General features: G+C 44.6%; 1 protein-coding gene across 4 annotated transcripts in view; it reads left to right on the top strand.

Annotated features, from left to right (window-relative positions):
* The window catches only part of KHDRBS2 (KH RNA binding domain containing, signal transduction associated 2), a 374,758-nt gene that overhangs the window by 168,010 nt on the left and 180,756 nt on the right, over positions 1-25,992 (top strand). For all 4 annotated transcript variants that reach the window (XR_012883163.1, XR_012883161.1, XR_012883162.1 and 1 more), the window contains exon 3: positions 1,002-1,118. Coding sequence is in view for 1 of the 4 variants with exons in the window: in XM_075861986.1 (XP_075718101.1) it covers positions 1,002-1,118 (117 nt within the window). In the remaining 3 variants the exon portion in view is untranslated. The remainder of the gene's footprint in view (positions 1-1,001; positions 1,119-25,992) is intronic.

Below are 25,992 nucleotides of genomic sequence, written 5' to 3'. Positions count from 1 at the left end.
CTTACATGTCTGTTTTCTTATAACATTCTTAGGGCTTATTCAGACGAACGTATAATAGGTCCGTGCAACGCGCGTGATTTTCACGCGCCTCACACGGACCTATGTTAGTCTATGAGGCCGTGCAGACTGTCTGTGAGTTTCACAAAGTGTGTGTCCGTTTTCTTATAACATTCTTACATGTCTGTTTTCTTATAACATTCGTACATGTCTGTTTTCTTATAACATTCGTACATATCTGTTTTCTTATAACATTTTTACATGTCTGTTTTTTTATAACATTCTTACTTTAGCACCTATAATACCTTTTGGGCATAAATATAAGCACAAGACATAATCCAAATACAGAAAACCTATATAGGTCTCAGATGCACGTACCGACAAATAAATCTTAGACATGTGTTTGTCCAAAAATAAATATTTTATTACTCCATAAATATTGATACCCTCAGAACCCAAACAAATATACATAAAAATGATTAAAACATACTTAAAATAGTAACTCTGGGACCATCAAAGACGCCACCATAGCCATATAAGTATAATGATGTATAGTATACAACAGGTGAAACAGAGATACAGAGAAAACATACAATATGCCCCTGTCCAAATTACCCCTAGCACAATCCACAATCTATACAGTGATATATATGTGGCTCTGTGCACATGTTAAATAATGAACATGGGATAGTCTCCATTACCTGTGGCTGGCATGATGGCTGTCAATGATCTCAGTGAGAAACAGAGAGAAACACCTCGACGCGCGTTTCGCAGCCTTCGTCAGACATTCTTACATGTCCGTTTTTTGGGTTTACTTGTGGGAGGTTTTTGTGTTTTGCTTTTTAAGCGATGCTCAGAATATATATAGGTGTATAATATACTGTTTTCCTATTAGGCAGAAATTTTATTTAATCAACGTCATGACAATTTGCTTCTTGTAATTGCAACATAATACACAAATTAATCTGCACTTCTGAAATCTATTTTTATCTTTGTTTTTTTAGTTTAATTTTGTGGGTAAGTTACTTGGACCGAGAGGAAATTCTTTAAAAAGATTGCAAGAAGAAACTGGTGCGAAAATGTCTATCCTGGGAAAAGGGTCAACGAGGGAAAAGGCAAAGGTAAGCATGCGTTTTTAAATGTACATTATTTTATATTCAAAATATGATCAAATGTTCTGAAATATTTATATTATCTTTAATATGAATTTGAATTACACATTCCTAGTTGTTACCAATTATATAGGACCATATTTACCATTGGCCTCAGTAGAAGTTGATCTAGATGGCGTTGCATCCATATTCGCCCTCTAACACCAGCATAAAGTTTTAAACATAAAGAAGCCTTTTAAATTCATAACCAGATTATGGGTTTTTTGGGGTGTGGTGTACTTAAATGACTGTAAGGGACATTTGTAGACAATATTATCTATTATTTTTGGTGAACATAAACTGTATTGAACACACTTTTAAAAATGTATACACATAATCTATCTAAACAGTAACTACAGATCCAAGTTTATAGACTGTTTTATATTCCCGAGCTGCGTTCACAATTTAGCTGGCTGTTAAATGGAACAGTCAGCAAGCTTATTATCAGTCATATCCTAAACACTTTACCAAAGCTGCTCTAATGCAGTGTGAGAATACGTTTTCAGATAACTTTACAATTTCTGATGTACAGATGACACTTCCTAGAATACAAATCAGCAGAGAAAACTTTGTACAGATTATGGGAGGAATTTATGAAGCACTCTATGACAGTTTTCCCCAAAAAATGACAACTTAAAAAAATGGGTGCTGCTTAATTGTAGTGAGAGGGGCCACCCATGGTCCGACAATTCACTATAATATAAATTATAGCGTAAATGATAGCAGTAATCTATGCCTCGTAATAAATTAGGCACATTTAACTTGAGTACTCTTTATATTAAGACTGGCATATGAAACGTTAGTCTTAATTAATCCCCCCCCCCCCCCCCCCCATTGAGTCAGCAGGGAATTTCTGAGAGATTTCTGCATTGAAGCATCGTGAATCCCGTTTTTCGGACTATGAAGCATGGAACTCTTGATCAATACAAAATAAGTGATACAATGTGCTTACAATGTTGCTAACTTTTTATGTAAATTAATTCTTCAAATATTTCCATACTGTTTTGTTTGTTTGCAAATATAAATTTAGATTTTATATTTTAACAAATTATCATTATTGTTTATTTTGACACTGCAATAATAGTATACTATAATATACTATAATATACATACCACCAGTTTTCAGACTGGTACAGTCTTGATAGTTCATTATATAGCAATCTCATGCATATTGCAGTTTTATAATTGCTCGAAGGAGCAATATGTATTCCTTTGATAAATACATCTCAGGAGCAGGTTAACTAATGCATGTAGAAATTTTCTGTTGGTGCCTAATATTTTGGGGTAATTTCTATTGATGTTTATGAAAATTCTTAATGGCAGGTCACTAAAAATGTCAAATTGACTCCTGGAGTGCCCCTAACCTTGTCAATCTCTGGCCTTATCCTACTGAACCAAACTTTAATAACTCTCTGTTCTCATCATCCAGCACTCTAGAATGAAGAAATACTGTAATAAACTTTTGCCTCTATATTGAAGTGCCTGGATGAGTTTTCTTGTCACTATCTTACTTTACGCTTCTGTAGTTTCACATACGCCCTCTAACAACTCTTGACTCAGAATGGGTCAAATTAATCCACTAGCTGATATTTCTACCGGCTATGCTTCCTTGAGCAGATGTGCGAATAACCAGTCAGCAAACAAGAAAAACACTGTATTTTTCAGCTTGCGTTGTATGATTGGATTATAAAATCTTTGATAAAGGTTTGCAATTCTTTCTTTTGAAACCTTCTAAAGATCAATCTTCTAAACAGTGAGATGTAAAGGGGTTGTACACTATTAAACATTTTCTGATCTAGACTTATAACACAGTGTTTATCAATGTTTGTAAGCCAGGTATCCCCTATTAAAACAAATGACAAATTAGGTACTGTATGATCATGCATTGTGCTGCACCTATTACAAGCACAGTATTAGGACAGTACAAGTACCCCCACAGACATGGCGAGTACCCTCATAGTAACAAACTATGCTGCTATTCAGCTCATTATTTACTGGTTTCTGTACTAAGAAAAGATGTCGTTTTTATTAAATGTAATTTTTCTGCATCCTATTGAACTATAATTGTACAGCAAAATAGTAGATTTCACTATATCACTATAACCATTGAGTCTTCATTTCATTTCAGAAAAAAATGCAGGAATCATATTTATTTACAGATTATTCCAGTATTGGTATTTAAAATATTACTACCAGATTTAGAGAAAATGAGACTCAAAACAACCTTACAAGACTTGGCAGACCTCCCAAACTGTCACTAGAACATGAACAGTACTTAATACCTCATCTTTATCTCTGCTCTTGCTTGCTTCTATCCATCCTTCACTGTAAGGGTATGTGCACACACACTAATTACGTCCGTAATTGACGGACGTATTTCGGCCGCAAGTCCCAGACCGAACACAGTGCAGGGAGCCGGGCTCCTAGCATCATACTTATGTACGATGCTAGGAGTCCCTGCCTCTCCGTGGAACTACTGTCCCGTACTGAAAACATGATTACAGTACGGGACAGTTGTCCTGCAGCGAGGCAGGGACTCCTAGCATCGTACATAAGTATGATGCTAGGAGCCCGGCTCCCTGCACTGTGTTCGGTCCGGGACTTGCGGCCGAAATACGTCCGTCAATTACGGACGTAATTAGTGTGTGTGCACATACCCTAAGAAGACAAATCCATACTATGAGTCTAAAACCATATGTCAAAAAGTCAAAACTGAAAAAAGGAAATAGACAAAAAAATGGACATCTGAAGTGTGGTATAAAGTTGTATTCACTAATTGATCTAAGGCCTCATGCACATGGCCATATTACAGCTCTGTTTTGTAACAGATACCCATAGATGTGCATGGCCCCTACTGTACCTCCATATTCCTCTCATTTCTTACTATTTTATTAGAAAATAATTGGAATTTTAAAGCAAAATAGCGACACCAAAGCTGCACATAGTCTTGGAGCCAATTTTAACGGGATCAGGAATGTTAGGTTGAAGGGCAGATAAGTTGATCCACCTACTTTATTCCTATGGGTTCAGAAAATTTAGGAGGAGAAACGAATGGAGGATCATATTGCCTCTCTGCGGGGTAAACACAACACATTTCTATACTCTTGGTAGTACTGGTGGAGTTTTGTGAATTCCCAGTAATATTCTGCTTTAATGATCTGAAGCTTCTGCCCCCTCTGTGTATACTCTTGACTGTTGGTGACAACAGAGCGTTTCCCCCTTCTACCCTTTTTTGTTTTTAAGTTTTCCTCTTCTAAGTTTTCCCTCACTTTGTTAAATTATGTTTCAGATTTTTTTACATGCCAAACTAGCTTTTAATCACCAGACGAGACATTTATATTAAATATTTAATGCTTATGTTTTACGCAGGCCATTTTTTTTTTATTCCTGTTGGTACTGCTGTCCTTTTGCTCTTTGTTTACCATTGGCCTCTGTGTAGGGTAACTTATACTGTAGTATTGGTTCATAACATGTGTTATGTTTATTTTAGCGAACATTTTGTATTTGAATAAACATAAGAATAACCAAAACAAAGCTTTAGGTTAAGGGGAAAGGCAAGGAACAACTTCTTAAGGCCTGATACACTGTCCGCAAGTACGGATCCACAAATACGGATGCACACATCCGTAGCCATTTGCTATTGCAGAAGCGCCGATAGACTTCTATGGGCGAGTCCATGCTGCAATTGCGTACGAGAATAGGACATCTTCTATATTTTGCGGATCATTTCAGCAACTCGGACACACATCCGTTAATATACACAAAGGTGTTTGTGGCTAATAGAAATGAATGGGTCCGCAATTTCATCCGTAGTTCTGGATTCGGTAAATACGGATGAAAACTATGTTCGTTTGCATGGGGCCCCAGTGTGCTAAACAAAGACATTATACATAGTAGCACTCACTATGCTGGATAGCTTTCCTGTCATCTCCAGATATTACACTGCACAATTTCCAATGTCCATATAACATTTTGCTCACATAATGAAGAAGAGAAGATCAGTACAGCAGACAGTACAGGAGAATTTGTCACAAAGTTCCTATTGGAATTAATAAAAGGCGCAAAACGAGACTACAATACTTTCTGTGGGAGCTCAGGTGACAGAGAATGCATTCAGTCTCCTCTCCTTTATTGTGTGAGTAACGTGCAGCATGGAAACTGGACAGATTTCACTGCAATATATTATGTATTCAATAAATCTGTGCATAAGGAGCAACTATCTCTGTATGAAAGAAGCAAAGCTGAGGACCCTATTACAATATAGTATTAAACTAAGCATTGTAAACGGGGCATTCAAATAAAAATGTAATGATAGTGACACATGGTTTACACACATTCATACTAATGATGTTATTCTTCTAGGATAATCCATTGCCGGGTCTTAGACATTTTTGTGCTGAGATAGACTAAATCAACTAATGCTAACTATCACTATTGCACAGCTTCTTCCTGTCCACGCATACTATGAAGAGGCTTTTGCTGCCTTTAAAATAGATCATCTAATCTCAAGGGGATGAGCACATGTAATCTGTACTGCCTGTGGTGTGAAATGTGCCTTAGAGATTTTTATACTAACCCAAAATTCACTTGAGTAACGTGATACCACCCAGTAGGTGTCTTTAACAGAATGCAAACAGTTTTATTGAGTATTCTTATGATACAATTGTAAGTATTATCTTGGTACATTGTGAACGTTATCCAACTCATTGATATGATTATAAAGTATTTTCCAAATGTGTTTCGAGGAATAACAGAAAAGATCCACATCATTACCAAAGTAGATGTTGTTCATTATATATGTAGTTACAGCACCTCCAAGAAACAAACACGTGTAGCGGGTGCCAGGCAAATAAAGCTCTGATCCCGGGTCTGCATGTACAAAGCAGAAGAAATTGCAGCAATATAGTATTCAATTCAAAATTGATGTGGATGAATAAACCACTGGTTTTGAATTGAATACTATATTGGAGTGCTGCAAGTTCTTATGCTTTATATATATTTTTATATATACTGTTAGTATGGAAATATATTAAAATAATATAGTCTATATATAATAAGTCTATAAACAGAACAATAAAATGTAGACATTTACAGAGTTATTCCTTTCTGTGGCAGTTCCTGGTCATAATTGGAACAGTATATCCAATCAAATCACTTAAAAAGAACTATATTCATTTAAAATCACTGAACAGGCCATACTTACTCATGAGGGCAGGTACACACACCAGTTCCCAGCAGGATGCAGATAAACATAAATGCTACATAGAGGGAGATTACACAGGTGCAATATACTGATGAACACCCACTTACCCGCCTACTATTCAAGACTGGGGTGGCTGCTTGGTATTAACATTGCACCCAGATATAGCTTTTAAGAGTATGCCAGACACACGGTTAAATGTAGTGCAGCATGCTGGCATACAGCCTATTAGTCATGCCCATACTATTAGACCAGGTGGGCTTCCAAGCACCATCCAATTGCACCACATAATGTACTGAAATACTATTCTCCCCCAGCACTACAAGGCCCAGCTTCATCCTGAAAAGATATCCATGATAAACGATAAATGTCTAGACTTTCTTTTTAAGTGATTTGTTTGTAATAGGAGTGTAGGGACTCGCAATACGATAGGGACCCTTGACATGGGTTGCGAGCTTCCGTCTTTTGGCCAAAATATCAACTAATACCAACATGTTTATCATGAATATATTTTCAGGATGCAGTCAGGCATTGTAATGCTGGGGGAGAATAGTGTGTCAGTACTTTGTGTGGTACACTTATAATGTGCTGGGAAGCCCACCTGGTCTAATAGTATGGGTGTGACTAATAGGCTGCATGCCAGCATGATTCACTACATGTAAGGGTATGTGCACACGCACTAATTACGTCCGTAATTGACGGACGTATTTCGGCCGCAAGTCCCGGACCGAACACAGTGCAGGGAGCCGGGCTCCTAGCATCATAGTTATGTACGATGCTAGGAGTCCCTGCCTCTCTGCAGGACAACTGTCCCGTACTGTAAACATGATTATACTACGGGACAGTTGTCCTGCAGCAAGGCAGGGACTCCTAGCGTCGTACATAAGTATGATGCTAGGAGCCCGGCTCCTTGCACTGTGTTCGGTCCGGGACTTGCGGCCGAAATACGTCCGTCAATTACGGACGTAATTAGTGTGTGTGCACATACCCTAACCGTGTGACTGGCACACTTTTAAAAGCTATATCTGTGTGCAATATTAATACTAAGCAGCCACCCCCCCCCCCTCTTGAATAGTAGGCGTGTGAATAGCTGTTCATCAGTATATTGCATCTGTGTAATCTCCCTCTACGTAGCATTTTTGTTTATCTGCATCCTGCTGGGAAGTGGTGTGTGTACCTGCACTTATGAGTAAGTATGGCCTGTTCAGTATATCCAATCAGTATTGTATCTGCAACAGACAGTTAAATTATAGAGTTGCATTCGCAGACTTCAGAGCTTAAATCTCCCAGTATTCCTTGCTGTCTCAATGTCAGTGTTTGCTGTGGTGATTTGCATTCTGATAAGTACCATGTTTTCAACAGCCATTGAACTATAATCTGATGAGGAAAAGCCACTAGATCTGATAAACCAAGTGTTTAACCCTAAAGGTCGATGGTACAGAAAGTGCATTGTGTTCTGAGTGGTTTGACACTTAGGGTATGTTCACACGGCAACACAAAATACGTCTGAAATTACGTCGCTGTTTCCAGGTGAAAAAAGCTCCTGAATTTCAGACGTTTTTACAAGTGCACGCGTTTTTCGCGGCATCTTTTACGGACGTAATTGGAGCTGTTCTTCATTGGAGTCAATGAAAAACGGCTCCAAATACATCCCAAGAAGTGTCCTGCACTTCTTTGATGCGGGTGTAATTTTTGACAGAGACGCGTAAAATGACAGCTCGTCTGCACAGAACATCATACGACCCATTGCAAGCAATGAGCAGATGTTTGCTGACGTATTGGAGCCGTCTTTTCAGGCGTAAATCGAGGCGTAAAACGCTTCCATTACGTCTGAAAATAGGTCGTGTGCACATACCCTAAGGGTATGTTCACACGTAGTGACGAAAAATGTCTGAAAATACGGAGCTGTTTTCATGTGAAAACAGCTCCTGATTTTCAGACATTTTTGTAGCCACACACGATTTTCACAGCGTTTTTCACCGCGTTTTTAACGGCCGTTTTTGGAGCTGTTTTCCATAAAGGCAATGAAAAACTGCTCCAAAAACGTCCCAAGAAGTGACATGCACTTCTTTTTCGCTTGCTTTTTTTTTTTGTGCCGTATTTTGACAGCGACGCGTAAAATAAATGCTTGTGGGAATAGAACATCGTAATTCCCATTGAAAGCAATGGGCAGATGTTTGTAGGCGTATTAGGCACGTTTTTTCAGGCGTAATTTGAGGCGTAAAATGCCCGAATTACGTCTGAAAATAGGCCGTGTGAACATACCCTTACAATAAAGATTTTATGATTAGGTGATATATAGTCCGTTTGGTACCCAATGTTTTAATTGTAATGTTTGTACGTCTGTGCTCACCTGTCATAAACGTTGTACAAAAATCCTGTACACATTTTTTCCACATATTTAAATTCAAAAGATATTGAACATGTTCTTACTAGATTTGGTAATGACTGTGTTGCTTACTTGAGAAACAAAATATACCTGTTTACTGGTATTAATGTAGAATATGAATCCAGGGATCTGTCCGATTGCCAGTATGGAGCAGTAAGGAATGAGTGTTTTTTTATCTTCCTCTGGATTAATTAGGGTTTGTAAGTAATGGACTTAAAAGGGTTTTCCCATCTCGTACAATTAAAGGGAATGTGACGCTAGAAAAAAATGTATTTTTTTTTTAGTTAAACAATTAGTGTATAGGTGATTAAACATTGTTCTAATTTTTTTAATTTTTTACACGAGTCAGGAAATATTATAAATTAGATTCTAATTTATAATATTTCCAAGTGCTGGTCACTAGATGGAGCAATTCCCAAAATTGCAGCATTGCATGTGGTAAAGCAACCACATTGCTTTATGCTGCAAAATTTGAGAAAACGCACTCGCTCTAGTGAGCTCTCAGAATCCCGCCCTCCTTTATCCTGGCTAGTGATGGGAGAAACGAGGGGATTGAACGGTCAAACCTCCTACACTGTGTGTCGCCATTTTTGAGCTAACACACAGTGTAGTAGGTTTACATACACTAGTAAACACACAGTAAAACACTTACATACACAGAAATAACTTACCTGCTCCAGCCGCCGCCGCTCCCTCCGGTCCGTCCGCTCTGTCTGCTACCTCCCGCTCCAAGTGCACAAGTCCGGAAGCCGCGACCGGAAGTAGTAATCTTACTGTCCGGCCGCGACTTCCGGTCCACAGGAAAATGGCGCCGGACGTCGCACAGTTCAACTTGGACTGTGTGGGAGCGGCGCATGCGCCGTTCCCACACAGACGGCGTACAGCATAGTGGATGGAACGGGCCCCGTTCGCATTCACTATGGGACTGTATGTGCCGTATTCTATGTCTGTATGTGTCGTTAATCGACACATACAGAAATGGAAAAAAAAATGGCAGCCCCCATAGAGAAGAAAAACTTCAAAAATAAAAAAAAGTAAAACACAAACACACAAATAAATATAAAAGTTTTTAATAAAACACTAAAATCAAACTGATGTAAAAAAAAATTTTTTCGTGACACTGTTCCTTCAAGGCATATCCACAGGATATGCCATTTTTGTCTAATAGATGCAAAACCCACCTTAGGGACCCGCACCTTTCTCTAAGGCCTCATTTACACGAGCGTAATATACGCGCGTGCTTTTCACGCGTGTCGTACGCACCTATATTACTCTATGGGGCAGTGCAGACGATGCGTGAATTTTGCGCAGCGTGAGTGCGTTGCGTAAAACTCACGACATGTTCTATAATCGTGCGTTTTTCGCGCATCACGCACCCATTGAAGTCAATGGGTGCGTGAAAACCACGAAGGCCGCACGGAAGCACTTCCGTGCGAACTGCGTGATTCGCGCAAGAGCTGTCAAACTGAATGTAAACAGAAAAGCACCACGTGCTTTTCTGTTTACAAACATCCGAACGGAGTGTCTTAGACATGAGCGAAACTAACTTTACCGGGTTCGGCCGAACTCGTTTTGACCGAACCCGGCAGTAGACAGTCACTGTGCAGGGTGCTGAAAGAGTTTAAACTGGTTCAGCACCCTGGACAGTGACTTCCGATTCCAATATACGTGAACGTGTAAAAAAAATAAAAAAGTTCTGACTTACCGATAACTCCCGGCTTCTTCCTCCAGTCTGACCTCCCGGGATGACAATTCAGTCCAAGTGACAGCTGCAGCCAATCACAAGCCAAGCACAGGCTGCAGCGGTCACATGGATTGCCGCGTCATCCAGGGAGGTGGGGCCAGATATCAAGAGAGGCGCGTCACCAAGGACGAGTCACCAAGAACGCGTCACCAAGGCAACGGCCGGGAAGTTCTCGGTAAGTACGAACCTCTTTTTTTTTAAACAGGTTACTCGATATGGTGATCGGAATTCACTGTCGAGGGTGCTGAAAGAGTTACTGCCGATCAGTTAACTCTTTCAGCACCATGGACAGTGACTGACGTCGACTAGCCTCATCTCTATGATGGTGGCTGCGCGAAAATCACGCAGCCGCGCATCATACACGGATGACACACGGAGCTGTCAAGTGCCTTTTGCGCACGCAAAACGCTGCGTTTTTTGCGTGCGCAAAACGCACACGCTCGTGTAAATGAGGCCTAAAACTGGGCCCCTTGACCCATATTATACTTTCTAACACTGTTGATGGGCTCCAGCCACGGCTGTATGAGGTTCCATAAGCAGCCGTGCAGGTTTTGCAACGCTTTTTCCGGAACTCCCATATAAGTGAACGGGAGCTACGAAAACAGTGTAACATAGTGAGCTACACTGTTTCCGGAACTCGGAAGCTATGAAAAAAGTGTAGCTCAATGTCCCATGCTTTTTCCGTAACTCCTATCCACTTTTAAGGGCGTTTCCTAAACAGTGTAGCAAAATGCGCTCTACTATTTCCTGGAAAATCCAGCCACCTCTTAAGTCAGTGGCCAAAGCCCAGCGACCGATGGTATGAGGGTCAGGAGGCCACATTCTAGATAGGTGGGACCCATCTAACGGACATTTATGGCATATCATGTGGATTTGCCATAGATGACTGAGATAAGATTACTCCTTTAATTTTTTTTTCAATCCACTATGTAACAAAGCTTTTTTAATGTTAAGAGCAAAGAACAGTTTATAAAGGCTGAGTTTTAATTTTTGAACTGGAATGTTTCTGTAACTTGGTGCAATTCACCCAATGTGCCAACAACAGATTATAATGGTGATTAATCTTGACTCAAATAAGTCGAGTCGCTTCTCCCCTTATGTAAATCTACCCTCCCAAAGCAGACACTGAAACAGAGTTGGATTTTAATGGCCACAGCAGCCGTTTATTATTTAAATAACAATAACTTTAAATACCATAATTTTTGAATCCCCAAAAAAGGGGATACATCATAACAACAAATAACCCACTGCGACCCTATCAGGGTCATAACATTATAAACCAACCAGAATGACAGGGGCAAGTCCTTGAAGCCACCGATACTTAATTTTGGCCATCTGCCCACAAATACCTTACCCCCAGCCGTAACCCGGCCCAGGAGCACCAAATTACCTTTTTGCAGATGACCACCATATATATATAAATATATATAACCCAGCTTTCAAAAGGGGTAACACCCTAAGAAGCCGACAAATTGGGGGTGCATCCCGTGATGCATTCCCCCCCACCACTTTTTACGACCTACTTCAAGGACTCCCCCCCGCAGCTGCAATGACAAAATTTAACCTCCCCCAAAGACAAATGTCAATAAGCAAATAAACTTTGACGAGAAGAACCACCATCCGCAGCAACCTTTTGCCGCGGTCAACCGATCCACATCAGGGCGGGCGGGCGGGAACATGTTCCTGCTTCTGTGTCCTGGCGAAGAGAGGGAGAGCACAAACAGGAAACAGGTACATCCCCTTCAATCCCCACCCCTTCTCACCCAAGCCCTCCTGCTGTCCCCCCCCCCCTTTCCTCTCATAGGCCAGCCAACTCTGTGTCCCTCCCATCTATTTTAGTCATGGAGGCCTTCCCTTATTCCTTTTTTCTTCTTTCAGTACGGCCTCTTCTTGACTCAAATAAGTCGAGTCGCTTCTCCCCTTATGTAAATCTACCCTCCCAAAGCAGACACTGAAACAGAGTTGGATTTTAATGGCCACAGCAGCCGTTTATTATTTAAATAACAATAACTTTAAATACCATAATTTTTGAATCCCCAAAAAAGGGGATACATCATAACAACAAATAACCCACTGCGACCCTATCAGGGTCATAACATTATAAACCAACCAGAATGACAGGGGCAAGTCCTTGAAGCCACCGATACTTAATTTTGGCCATCTGCCCACAAATACCTTACCCCCAGCCGTAACCCGGCCCAGGAGCACCAAATTACCTTTTTGCAGATGACCACCATATATATATAAATATATATAACCCAGCTTTCAAAAGGGGTAACACCCTAAGAAGCCGACAAATTGGGGGTGCATCCCGTGATGCATTCCCCCCCACCACTTTTTACGACCTACTTCAAGGACTCCCCCCCGCCAAAGCGAAACAGGCCTTGACCACCTCACGCCTGCGAGCTCCTCCACACTCCCACCGCTCGCTCAATTCCATCGGTCAAAGCCAGACTCCACATATCCATCCCCACCTCATTGAGGTGCACACCGTCCTCTCTCCAGTAGCTGCCTGTCCCAGCCTCCAGATCCCAGTGGCGCACCGCAACCCCACCATTACGCGTCACGAAGCTCGATATGGCCCTATTAGCCTTAATGCGAGCCTTGTTAATTTTTCCCACAGAACGGGCCATCCGCCAGTTCTTCCTAGGGACCCTCTCAGACCACACCGTCACCAATTTAGGATAAGTTGCCCATAAGCAGAGCAAATCATGCTTGACGTCCCGTACCAACTCCCGGAAAGGGCGTATACCCAAATCGTTGCCTCCCACATGCAACACCAGTACCTCCGGCGCCCTGTCAAGCAGTACAAAATTGTGAAACTCGGGCAATACCCTGTTCCATGTCATTCCCCGTATACCCATCCACCTCACAACCGCCGCGTCCCGCGGAATCCTGAGCTGTCGACCGTCCGGCCGTACATCCGCGCGAAGGGCACCCCAGTACACAAAAGAATGTCCCATAATCCACACCATGCATGAGTCACGGCCTGCAAAACAAATGAAGAACATACACGCACCACCTCTTGCTGCCGCGTACCATTAATACTCAGGCGGAAACGCACGCACCCGGAACATGCTATACATCAATATATCACAACATGTTCAAGCGCACATAAGAACGGAAACGCGCCAACTCCCAACGCCCTATCCGCTGCACGCCTGCATCATCTAAACCCCATCTCACCGCCTCCGTCGCTGCCCCTATACGGAAAGAATGAGACGAGTATTGCTCTGCCTGCACCCCGCTAGCCACCAGACACTTTCTGAAAACCGAAATAAACTGATACCGCGACAGAAATGAGCCATCCTCGTGCCGCAGCAACGGCCCGTCTGAGAGATCTAAACCCGCCAAGTACTCCTTGACACACAACACTGGACAAACCGGATTCTTTGGGACCGCCAGCAAAACCACTCGACGTCCTGCCCCTCCTTGGTCCGTTTTGGACCTTCGCAACACTATCTCCACCCTGTCTTCATACAAATCGACATTATCCTGCAACAAGCCCCCCGCTCTCACCGAACTGGGGGAAACCAATTCCCCTACCCGAAAAGCTCCAAAAAAGGCTAACGCAAAAGCCAACCGGAAAAGCTTGCTCTCATACTCTGAACAACACACCTGCCGCACCACCACCTCCAGGGAACACAACAATTGAAATGACACGGGACGCCTCTTATCCCTCACCACTACACCCCGTCTCAGCCCTTTCAATGCCTGGCCCACCAAAAACCGCTTCGTGATATCTGCCAACCCCCGTAACTTACAACCGAAAGCAATGGCCGCCACGAAGCGATTAACCTTAGCGACCGTGCAACCCCGGGCGAACGCATCCCCCAACCAAAACAGCAAGGCCACCATCCTATCATCATCCGAGCACACATCTCCCAAAGATCTCACCCACTCCTCCCATTGCCTCCATCCAGCCGCATACGACGACCACGTCGCACTGGCCAGTGAACGTTTAATCAATGCACCTGCCGCCTGGATACCAGCTCCCACAGATGACTGGGACAGTCCACCCCTGTTAACTCCGCGTCCGGGACCAGCTGCCGGAAACGATCCCACTGCGAGCGAGAAAGCGCGTCAGCAATACAATTCTCTACCCCGGGAACATGCACCGCCACCACCCATGCATTTAAACTCAAACAGGAAAGCACCAACTGACGCAACAAGCGAACCACTGGAGGGGACGACGCCGAAGTATTATTTATAGCCATCACCACCCCCAAATTGTCGCAATGAAAACGCACTTTTTTGTCCCGGAACCTGTCTCCCCAAATGGTGACCGCCACCACGATGGGAAACAGTTCGAGTAGGGCCAAGTTACGCGTCAGTCCCGCCTCCACCCATGCAACCGGCCATTTTCCCGCGCACCATTGACCTTTAAAGAACGCCCCGAACCCCACCGCCCCAGACGCGTCAGTGAACAATTCCAAATCGAAGCTATCTAACGCCCGGGACATCCAAAGAGAGCGCCCATTATACTGTGCCAGAAAATGGAGCCAGACCTGTAAATCTTCCCTGTGCTCTGCAGCCAGACGAATGAAATGATGGGGTTCCCGAACCCCCGCCGTCGCCGCTGCCAACCGCCGACAAAAAACCCTGCCCATCGGCATGATGCGGCAGGCAAAATTCAACTTCCCCAATAAGGACTGCAATTCACGTAGCGTAATTTTCCTAATCCGACACGCTCGCTCCACTACCAACCGCAAATCCCCCAACTTATCCTCCGGCAATCTGCACTCCATTGCTACGGAGTCGATAGTAATTCCCAAAAAACAAATGGTCGTCACCGGACCCTCAGTTTTTTCCACAGCCAAGGGTACACCGAACTCCCTTGACACCCAATTGACCGTCTCCAACAAATTTGCGCAAACCCCCGAACACGACGGGCCAACGCACAAGAAATCGTCGAGATAGTGAATAACTGATTCCACCCCCGCGACCTCCCTGACTACCCATTCCAAAAAAGAACTAAACACCTCAAAGTACGCGCACGACAACGAACAACCCATGGGAAGGCATCGATCAATGTAATAATCCCCTTCCCAATAACATCCCAACAACCTCTGGCTGTCCGGATGAACCGGCAACAAACGAAACGCCGCTTGAATATCAGTTTTTGCCATCAGAGCCCCTCTTCCGTAACCACGTACCAACGCTACCGCCGCATCAAACGACGTGTAGACCACAGAACAGAGATCCTGGTCAATGCCATCGTTAACCGACGCCCCCTTCGGGAAGGACAAATGCTGAATAAGCCGGAATTTGTTACCTTCTCGTTTTGGAACCACCCCTAACGGTGACACCACCAAACCTGGAACTGGGATCGTGCTAAAGGGGCCCGCCATTCTGCCCAGATCAATCTCCTTCCGGATTTTTTCAGAGACTACCCCCGCATGCTGATATGCCGACTTAAGGTTGCGCTGCGTGAAAGGGACCTCATGCAAAGGGGGCGGAATAATGAAACCGTAACCAAAACCTAAACTAATCAACCGCGCCCCCTCCTTATTGGGGTACCTACTTAGAAAGGGGGCCATCTTTATGAGTTTCACCGGAGTCTCCCCCATAACCAGACGCACCGCTGGCTCCCCCTTGTCGTTTACCCTTCTTAAAACATTTAGACGCTCCATGTGACTGCCCGCTGCAATGTGAACACGCATGCTTGAATTTACACGTCGCTCCAAATTTGCACTGCCCCTCATTGAACTGCCAACACGTCCCAAATTTTGAACCTGAGGCCTGACTACCCCCGCCGGAAGTTCCTGCTGCATTCCCGCTCCCGGGAAAGGACTGCCCCTGCTTATAAAGTGCCGTCACTTTCAACCATAAGGCTATGTCCTTATGGTCCCACCGTATATTCGGCCGCACCGCTTTCCTCTGCCGAAACTGCTCATCGTAACGAAGCCAGGCCTGGCCCCCATAAACCCGATGCGCCTCCCCCACCGCATCCAAATAACAAAACAAGCCGGAACAATTATCTGGCGCCTTTTCCCCAATAACGCTCGCCAAAATTGCAAAAGCCTGCATCCAATTGACGAACGTTTTTGGAATCAACCTGTACCGTCTCTTTTCTTCCTCATCCTTTTTTGTTTCATCCCGCTTCACCTTATCTAAATTAAACTTCTCCAGCGGAAGCAAGGAAAAAATCTCCACATACTCGTCCTTCCAAATCCTTTCCTTTACCTCCTGCTTTAAATGCGCCCCTAACGGGCCCTCATAACAAACATAAACCTCCCCGCGCGCACGATCATCAAGACGCACCCTATCAACCTCCTTTGGCGAGTCTGTTTGAACCGCCGCCGCCACTGCCACCGCTGCCCCGGCATTCAACCCCCCACCGTTTTGACGAACCGGAGCGCTTCCAACACTGCCCCCCCACACCGCGGCCGGCGCCACACCTGACGATTCTTGGGAAGGGGAACCACCTAGCCGCCCCACTAACACTTTTAAACATCCCACTAACTCCGCCAAACTATCCCCCGCACCCGCCTGTAGCGACGGGACCCCCGACTCCGCCGCGACGCCCACCGCCTCGACACCCTCTACACCGATACCCGACATCAATAAAGCTGGAAATGGTAACGTAGGTGTCAACTCACCAGGCTGCCCAGGGGCTGTGAACCCGTCAGCCGGACCCCCATGTCCACGTGGAGAGGCCCGCCGCTCACCGTCCTCCAATGCTCCGGACTCCCTCTGGCGCTGTCCGCATTGGCAATGTGTGCACGGGGAATTCCGATTTTCGTCTGAGTAAAGGGGGGGTGACATCGCATCATCCAATTGGCCGAGGTCCAGTTCATGCCTCATCCTTCCCGCTGAACCAGCTCCAAGCTGTTCCGTCCCTGGCACTCCAACCACCGACCTCATCCTGCGACCTCTGGTCGTTTCCACCTCGACGACACCATGAGCCGACCCTCTGGCTGGCACATCACCATGCAGGGTCGCCGTTGCCCTTCCGCCACGTGCTGAAGAAGGAGAGGATGTGACCGGAAGTGAAGGCCGCGTCCTCTTCGCCGCTGCCGCCGGGCGCTGCCGCGTTTTGGGATTCCTCCCAGGACCAGACGAAAGAGCAGCGGCAGGCCGCCCTGGGGTCTGGCCTGCAGGGTCCACTGATGGGCTCCTCTTGCGCCGCCGCGCCCGCGGGATGTCTTCAGGACTCAGCCTTGCGGGCGGGCGCGAGCGCCTCGTGCTGCGCGTCACGCCGGGAGTGCCAGCCCTGGCCTGAGTCATGGGGGAAACGGGCTCTCCTCTTCTCCTGCCCGACCCCCTGGTACGCCGGTCCTGTACCTCGGCCTGCTCCAGCAGCCCCGCGACCACCGGCATGACAGAGCGCTCCCCGCTTGCTCCAGCCGACTCTGCTTGCTCCTGGACCGGAGCGCCCGATTGTCCCTGCAGCAGCGTCGCTACTCGTGCTCCGAGCCATCCAGGACCCTGAGAGGCTGCCGCGGCCCGCAACAGCTCCATAGCCTCCTCATCAGACGCAGCAGGGGTAACAAACATGTTCCTGCTTCTGTGTCCTGGCGAAGAGAGGGAGAGCACAAACAGGAAACAGGTACATCCCCTTCAATCCCCACCCCTTCTCACCCAAGCCCTCCTGCTGTCCCCCCCCCCTTTCCTCTCATAGGCCAGCCAACTCAGTGTCCCTCCCATCTATTTTAGTCATGGAGGCCTTCCCTTATTCCTTTTTTCTTCTTTCAGTACGGCCTCTTCTATAGTACTGCTATTTTTCCAGTGAGAAAAATGCTGAATGGTTATGTTTGGTCATTAAGGTTGCATGCTTGATTTTTTAACCCCCTTATAAAAAACGGGATATGAGTGCTAGTTTAATTTTGTTTTAATGCATTTTTGTAAGTGAGACGTAAGATTTCAAGTAAATGGTTAGAAATTAAAGTAATGACGGCTTTAAGTCTATTTGTGACACTGTAACATCCATCCATATGTAGCCTAATATATGATTGCTTCCTTGCTTCAGCACTTTGGGGCATGTGAAATTATAGAAATTGTCTTTAGTTTTTGCTGATCTGCAGATTCTGGCTGAGCACAGCTAGCCACTGTGGAACAATGATCCTCTAATTTAGATGTCATAGGCTACAGATTTCTCCCAAGATGTTTCTTTTCTGCCGCAGCTTTCTCATTTAGAGCATTCATTACCAGAAAAGCAATTGTTGTTGTAAAACGGAAATATCTATTCTGAAATAACCGCCACTAGCAATACATTTTAATAATAATGGAGCTGTCAATTTCATTACTAAGATAAGCCATAAGTCATTCCAGATTAATATTTGTACATACATGTACATGTATAGGGGTTGATAGCTAGGTGGATAAAAAATATAAATCCATCAAATTCAACCGGTTATCCTGCAGTCTTGATTCAGAGAAAAGATGACCCATTGTTAGGCCACGTTCAGAAGTGGGGCAAGTTTTCGGCTGCAAATCTTTCTACAAATTTGCGTCAATTACGCAACGAATCTGGAGCAACATTTGCATATTTGACAGGTAATTCAGACCTTGTAGATATCACACGGACTTGCCGCAGTTTTCAGTTTTTGCATTGCAAAGGGTGAAATCTGCAGTGAAAATCCGCTGCTTCTCCGCATCAGAATGTGCATGCTGCGAAGTGAAAATTCTGCACCGCAGCCTAAATTCCACACAGTTATTTTCCACAGCGTCTGAACAAAGTTTCCTAAAAAGATATAGAAACAAATGGAAAAAAATGGCTGTCCGCAGCGGAATTCAACAGCAATTCCGCCACGTCTGAACATGCCCGTATAATTACAGTCTTTATTAGTTTTGTAACACAATATTCACTAAGCTTCACTGATAGTATACATCAATATATGCGATTTTTCAGGGAGTATTTTATATAATCATTCTGCATATATATGCTTTTTGATTTTTTTGATAAGCACTAGCACATTATATCCTTCTTTTGTGTATTTATATGAAATTGGTTATATGTTTATACATATGTACCTATGTACAATAAAAATTAGAATGTGTCACACAAATGATATATGCACTCTTGTCACTTTAAGTTTATGTATGAATCATGATCATTCATATGGTCATTTGTTGTTGTTTGCACTTTATTAGATATGAAACATAACATCCACTAAGCTTCACCAATATTATACATTGACTTATGGGTTTTTTTTTTCAGGGAAGGTTGTTATAATATATCTGAGGGTTAATTGGGATTACACAATGGTATATATGCCACTTGAGGATATATCTTTTTAGATTTTCATGGTATCATTAGACTATGATAATAGTATTGGTTAGGCTACTAGCAGGGGCGTAGCTAAAGGCTCATGGACCCCAGTGCAAAAGTTCAACTGGGCCCCCTTCGCCTTTTTTTCATGGCCAATGGCAGAGCCTGCCCATTATCGTAACCTACATCTCTGGGTCTCTAAAGTGACCAATCGATACAGCACTAGCAGCTAGAGACTATGCTAGGGTCTTAAGAAATCAGGGGCACAAGCCCCAAGACATATGTTTTGCCTCCCCCAAAAAACAGCTATTCCACAGGATAGGATTAAGCACAGCAGTTTAGGAGGCAGTATCAAACATGATAGGATTAGACACAGCAGCTCAACAGACAGTAGTACACGAGAGGCTTAGACACAGTGGCTCATTATTTAAGACCACACGAGAGGCTTAGATACAGCGGCTCAGCAGACATTATCCCATGAGAGGCTAGATATATTCGCTCAGTAGACCGTATCCCATGAGAGGCTTAGATTCAGTGGCTCAGCAGACATTATCCCATGAGAGGCTAGATATATTCGCTCAGTAGACAGTATCCCATGAGAGGCTTACATACAGTGGCTCAGTAGACCGTGTTACACAAGAGGCTTAGATACAGTGACTCAGCAGACAGTATCCCATGATAGGCTTAGATACAGCGGCTGATTAGACAGTATCACACAAGAGACTTAGATACAGTGGCTCATCAGACAGAATCTATGTACTTACCCTCCCAGCTCCTGTAGGGCCCTCTTCAGCTCCGGCGCAGTGCTGGGTCCTGACACCATTCCGTTTTAGGACGTTTTGTGCGCCAAGTATACAATTTACTGCCACTAAACGGCATCAGGACCCAGCACTGTGCCTGGAGCCGAAGAGGACCGACCAATTTAGCAGCGAGGATGGTAATTATATGATGGAGTTGCTATAGTAACAGTGGTTCCTGTAGCTTCAGCTATTGGAAACTACATAGGTCCCAGTTACTACAGTAACTGCTGACAGACAAAGTACAGGGGGTCATGGGCAGCAGATTTTGCTGTGAGTATGTTGTAAATCCGCTTCAAATCCCTGCCAAAATCTGCATGTGTCACACGATTGTTGCAAGTGCAATGCAAAGGGTGAAATCTGCTGTGAAACTCTGCAGCAATTCTGCAATATAATAGTCATGTTGTGAATTTACAAATCTTCAGCCTGTCCTGATTTACACAGTGTACTTGTGGTCAGGAGCAGGGGCGTAGCTAAAGGCTCATGGCCCGGGTGCAAGAACTCAGCTTGGGCCCCCTACCCCTCCCCAACACCGCCACCACCAGACCCTGCGAGTACCTATGCCCAGCCGCCTTGCCCAACAGCCCCATAGTATAATGCCCCCACACAGTATAATTCTCCCATAACTGCCCCCACACAGTATAATGACACCATAACTGCCCCATACAGTATAATGACCCCCATAACATATCAGCCCTCACAGTATAATGCCCCACATAACTGTCCACATACAATATAGTGCCCCCCATATCAGCCCGCATACAGTATAATGCCCCCCATATTAGCTCCCCATACAATATAATGCCCCCCATATCAGCTCCCCATACAGTATAATGCCCCCCATATCAGCCCCCCATATAAGCTCCCCCTACAGTATAATGCCCCTAATATCAGTTCCCCATACAGTATAATGCCCCCATATTAGCTCCCCATACAGTATAATGCCCCCCCATATAAGCTTCCCCTACAGTATAATCCCCCAATATCAGCTCCTCATACAGTATAATGCCCCCCATGCACTATAATGCCCCTCTGCCTTATCAGCCCCCGATGCCATATCAGCCTCTATGAAGTATAATACCCCCCACCATATCCGCCCCCCATACAGTATAATACCCCCCGCCATATCAGCCCCCCATACAGTATAATACCCCCGCCATATCAGCCCCCATACAGTATAATACCCCCACCATATCAGCCCTCCATACAGTATAATACCCCCGCCATATCAGCCCCCCATAAAGTATAATACCCCCCGCAATATCAGCCTTTCATACAGTATAACCTCCCATATGTGCATAATAGAAAAATAACACAATTACTTACCTATCCCCGTTCCTACACCGGGTAGAGGATCCTTCTCCTCCGGTCCATGCTATGAGTGACTCGGCGCAGACAGGCGCGATTACATCACTACATCGCGCCTGCCTGCGTCGAGCCGCTCAGGGTGTAGTGATGTAGTGGTGTAATGCTGGAGCAAGGAGCTGTCATTACAATACAGACTCTGCATCTCACCTGGAGTACTCCGCACCGGCTCTTCCACGCTGGCTGGAACGCACCTCACGTGACGTCACGGTCACCTGGTACACAAAGTGTACCATGTGACCTTTAACCAGGAGGTGCCAGCTTCACAGCACAGAAAATTTATTTAATCAGCACGCTGTATGTCAACAGGGGCCCTGTGGGCCCCCCAGGCTTAGGGGCCTGGTTGCAACTGCGACCGCTGCGACCCCTATAGCTACTCCACTGGTCAGGGGCGTTTCTAGGGTCTTAAAAGATCAGGGGCACAAGCCCTGAGACATATATTTACCCCCCCCCAAAAAAAAAGAATACATTTTAACATATCGGAGATAGCATATCTATAAGACTAAGGCTTCTATAGCTGCACCGCTGGATAGAATTGGATACATTGTCTCAGCAGACAGTATAATACATGATAGGCTTAGATACAGGGCCCCAGCAGACAGTATAATACATTATAGGCTTAGATACATGGCCCAAGCAGACAGTATCATACATGATAGGCTTAGATACATGGCCCCAGCAGACAGTATCACACATGATAGGCTTAGGGCTCATTCAGACGAGCGTGATTATCGTCCGTGTGTTGTGCGTTGAAAAAATGGGGCCATTTACACATGTGTGAGTTTTCAGGCAGCGAGTGTCCGTTGCGTGAAACTCACTGCTTATCCTATATTGGTGTATTTCATGCACCTAGCCGACCATTGAAGTCAATAGGTGCGTGAAAACCACGGACAGCACACGGACGACATCCGTGTGTTGTCCGTGTTTCACAGATCAATTACACTGAAATAAACAAAGTGTTTGCGAGTGCAACGCACATGACCAGATTTACGTGCGTTTTTTTACGCACATAAATCTGTCACGCTCGTGTGAATGTAGCCTAAAATACAGGGGGGCCCTAAGTAAGTATCCTTATACTAACCCTCAGGGGCAAATTTGGCATTTCTGGGGCCCCAAGCAAAGTTATGTCTCAGGGCTCTAATCAAAGACACGTGTAGGGAGTTCCCCACACAATGCCCCCTGTATATATTGTCACAATCCCCCTGTATGGTTCCACACTCAGTCCCCCTGCCATACATCCCCCTTGTAGACAGTGCCATGCAGTCCCCTGTAGGTAGTCCCACATACCCACCTTGTCTCAGCAGACAGTATCATACATAATAGGCTTAGATACATGGCCCCAGCAAACAGTATCACAAATGATAGGCATAGATACATGGCCCAGCAGACAATATTAAACATGATAGACTTAGATACAGTGCCCCAGCAGTCAGTATCACACATTATAGACTTAGATACAGTGCCCTGATTGACAGCGTCCATAACTAAGGCAGGGCTTAGTGTTAGCCAGTGCAGAAGCTAACACTAACCCCCAATATTAGCCTGGTACCCACCACCACCAGGTTACTGGTAAGAGCTGGTGACCGCAGGGGGGGACAGCACTACGTTTATTCCATTTAAAAAAATTATGTGGGGTCCCCCCTCCATTTTTGATAACCAGGCAGATACAACATAGCAGCAGCAGGCGAGCATTACCAGGGTGGGAGGGGCCACTGTTTTTGGCCTTTCCCAGCCTAATAATACCAGCCTGCAGCAGCCCCAGTGCCCGTCCATCACTACAAATGGTCGGGTACTGGATCGTACCCAGCTCTTCCTGATACCCCTGGTGGCGGTGGATACCAGGGTAATAATGGGGGTTAGTGTTAGCTTCTGCACCAGCTAACACTAAGCCCCGCCTTAGTAATGGACAATATCAATCAGCCAGTGGCCATTACTAAGGCGGTAGTAATGATGTTTAAAAGAAAAGACATAGAAAGTATATATTTTATTGAAATAAAAAAAAAACACACAACCCTCATTAACCATTTTATTAAGATTAAAAAAGCCGTCATTGAAGTAGTCCTCGAATCCGACATTGTCCAATGACCAAGCCTGTAAAATAAAAATAAACACAAAAAAAACACATTAGTAACACATGTGGTAGGCTTAGATACAGGGCCCATGTGTGATACTGTCTGTTGGACCCTGTATCTAAGCCTACCACATGTTAGGCTTAGATACAAGTACCTAGCAGACAGTAATCTTGTCTGCCTTGTAGTAAGCTTAGATACATGGTCAAACAGACTGTATCACACATGGGCCCTGTATCTAAGCCCATTTGTGATGCTGTCTATGGGACCATGTATCTAAGCTTACCACAAGGCAGGCTTAGATACAGGACCCCAGCAGGCAGTAATGATGTTACACTTACCCAGTTCTTTGGTGCAGTGGATGTCCCGACACCATCAGCGTCGTGACGTCATGCACAGCGCACAGCGTCGTGATGCGAGAAGACGTCAGAACTTCCGCTGTGCTCGGGAAGGAGGGTAAGTATTTGTGTCGTTACTATAGTGTATATAGTGTATTTTATAACATAGGCCCCAGTTACTATAGTGCTTCAATAGACGCTTTGAGGGGGTCGCGGCCCAGTCGCAATCGCGACCACTGCCCGCTGCGACCCCTGCTTGAGGTTTTGAACATATAAACATGTCTACAGACCATGTTCACGTGGCACGGATTTGCCATAAGTAAAATATGCCTTGGATTTTTTTTAGAAAAGCTGTGGCAGAAATCGGGTACTTAAACTACGAATTCTGACTTGGATTAACCTCATTGTAATTTAATGAAGCTAAGGGCCTGTTCACATTACGTTTGCTTTCTGTTTGGGCTTTCCGTTCATCTGTTCCGTCAGAGGAACAAATGAACGGAAAGACCAACGTAAAGTATCTTTTCCTTTTGCATTACCATTGATTTCAATCATATTTTTTTTCTTTCAGTTTGTTTCAGTTTGCGTCCGTTCCACTAGGTTTCCGTTTTTATTGACTGAAAGAATAGTGCAGCACACTACGCTATTGCTTACGTAGAAAAAACGGAAACCTAGCGGAATGGAGGCAATCTGAAACCAAAAAAATCCCATTGAAATCAATGGTAATGCAAACGGAAACGATACTTTGCGTTTGTCTTTCCGTTCATCTGTTCCTCTGACAGAACAGAACCAAATGCAAGGCAAACATTATGTAAACAGGCCCTAAACCCCGGTTTTTCAGCTTTTGTCCTGAGGCTGTAAATAAGGTAAAAAAAAAAATCTGCATTACTGGTGGAATGTTGGTGGATTCTGTTTGGATTTAGGCTGGGTTCACACGAGCACATTAAAGTCCGTAATGGACGGACGTATTTCGGCCGGAAGTCCCGGACCGAACTCATTGCAGGGAGCCGGGCTCCTAGCATCATAGTTATGTACGATGCTAGGAGTCCCTGCCTCTCTGCAGGACAACTGTCCCGTACTGTAATCATGTTTTCAGTACGGGACAGTAGTTCCACGGAGAGGCAGGGACTCCTAGCATCGTACATAACTATGATGCTAGGAGCCCGGCTCCCTGCACTGAGTTCGGTCTGGGACTTCCGGCCGAAATACGTCCGTCCATTACGGACGTTAATATGCTCGTGTGAACCCAGCCTAAGACGCAAAACCCACACCTAAATCCTGAAATAATCCCCTGCGTGTGAATATGGCCCTAGGATATGTTTACATTAAAATTCATGTCATGTCAGGAAATAAATGAGCAAAGATACTGTATTTTCAACCCACAGTTAGGGTAAGTTCACACGTACCGTAAATACTGCGGATTGTCCGCAATGGATTTAGTTGCAGCATAATACAGTAGCAGCAGAGTAGATGAGATTTGAACAAACCTCATCCACACGCTGCATAAATGATGAGCGGAAAAAACGCTTAGAAGTTGACCTGTGGTGCGTTTTTTTAATCTGCAGCATGTCAATTGTATCTGCGGAATCCCTGATTATTTGTTGCGGGTTTTCCCCATTGAATTCAATGGGAGGTAAAACCCGCAACAAATAGCAGATGTTGAGTTTTTTGCTGTGGAAAAACTGCGATTCCGCAGTTTGCAAAAAAAACTCAACTCAGAAAGAAAAAGAA

This window comes from Rhinoderma darwinii, chromosome 4, assembly GCF_050947455.1.
Source record: "Rhinoderma darwinii isolate aRhiDar2 chromosome 4, aRhiDar2.hap1, whole genome shotgun sequence".
Lineage (NCBI taxonomy): Eukaryota > Metazoa > Chordata > Amphibia > Anura > Rhinodermatidae > Rhinoderma > Rhinoderma darwinii.
The sequence above is the reverse complement of the archived record's forward strand: the minus strand, read 5'-3'. Positions and strand labels throughout refer to the sequence as shown.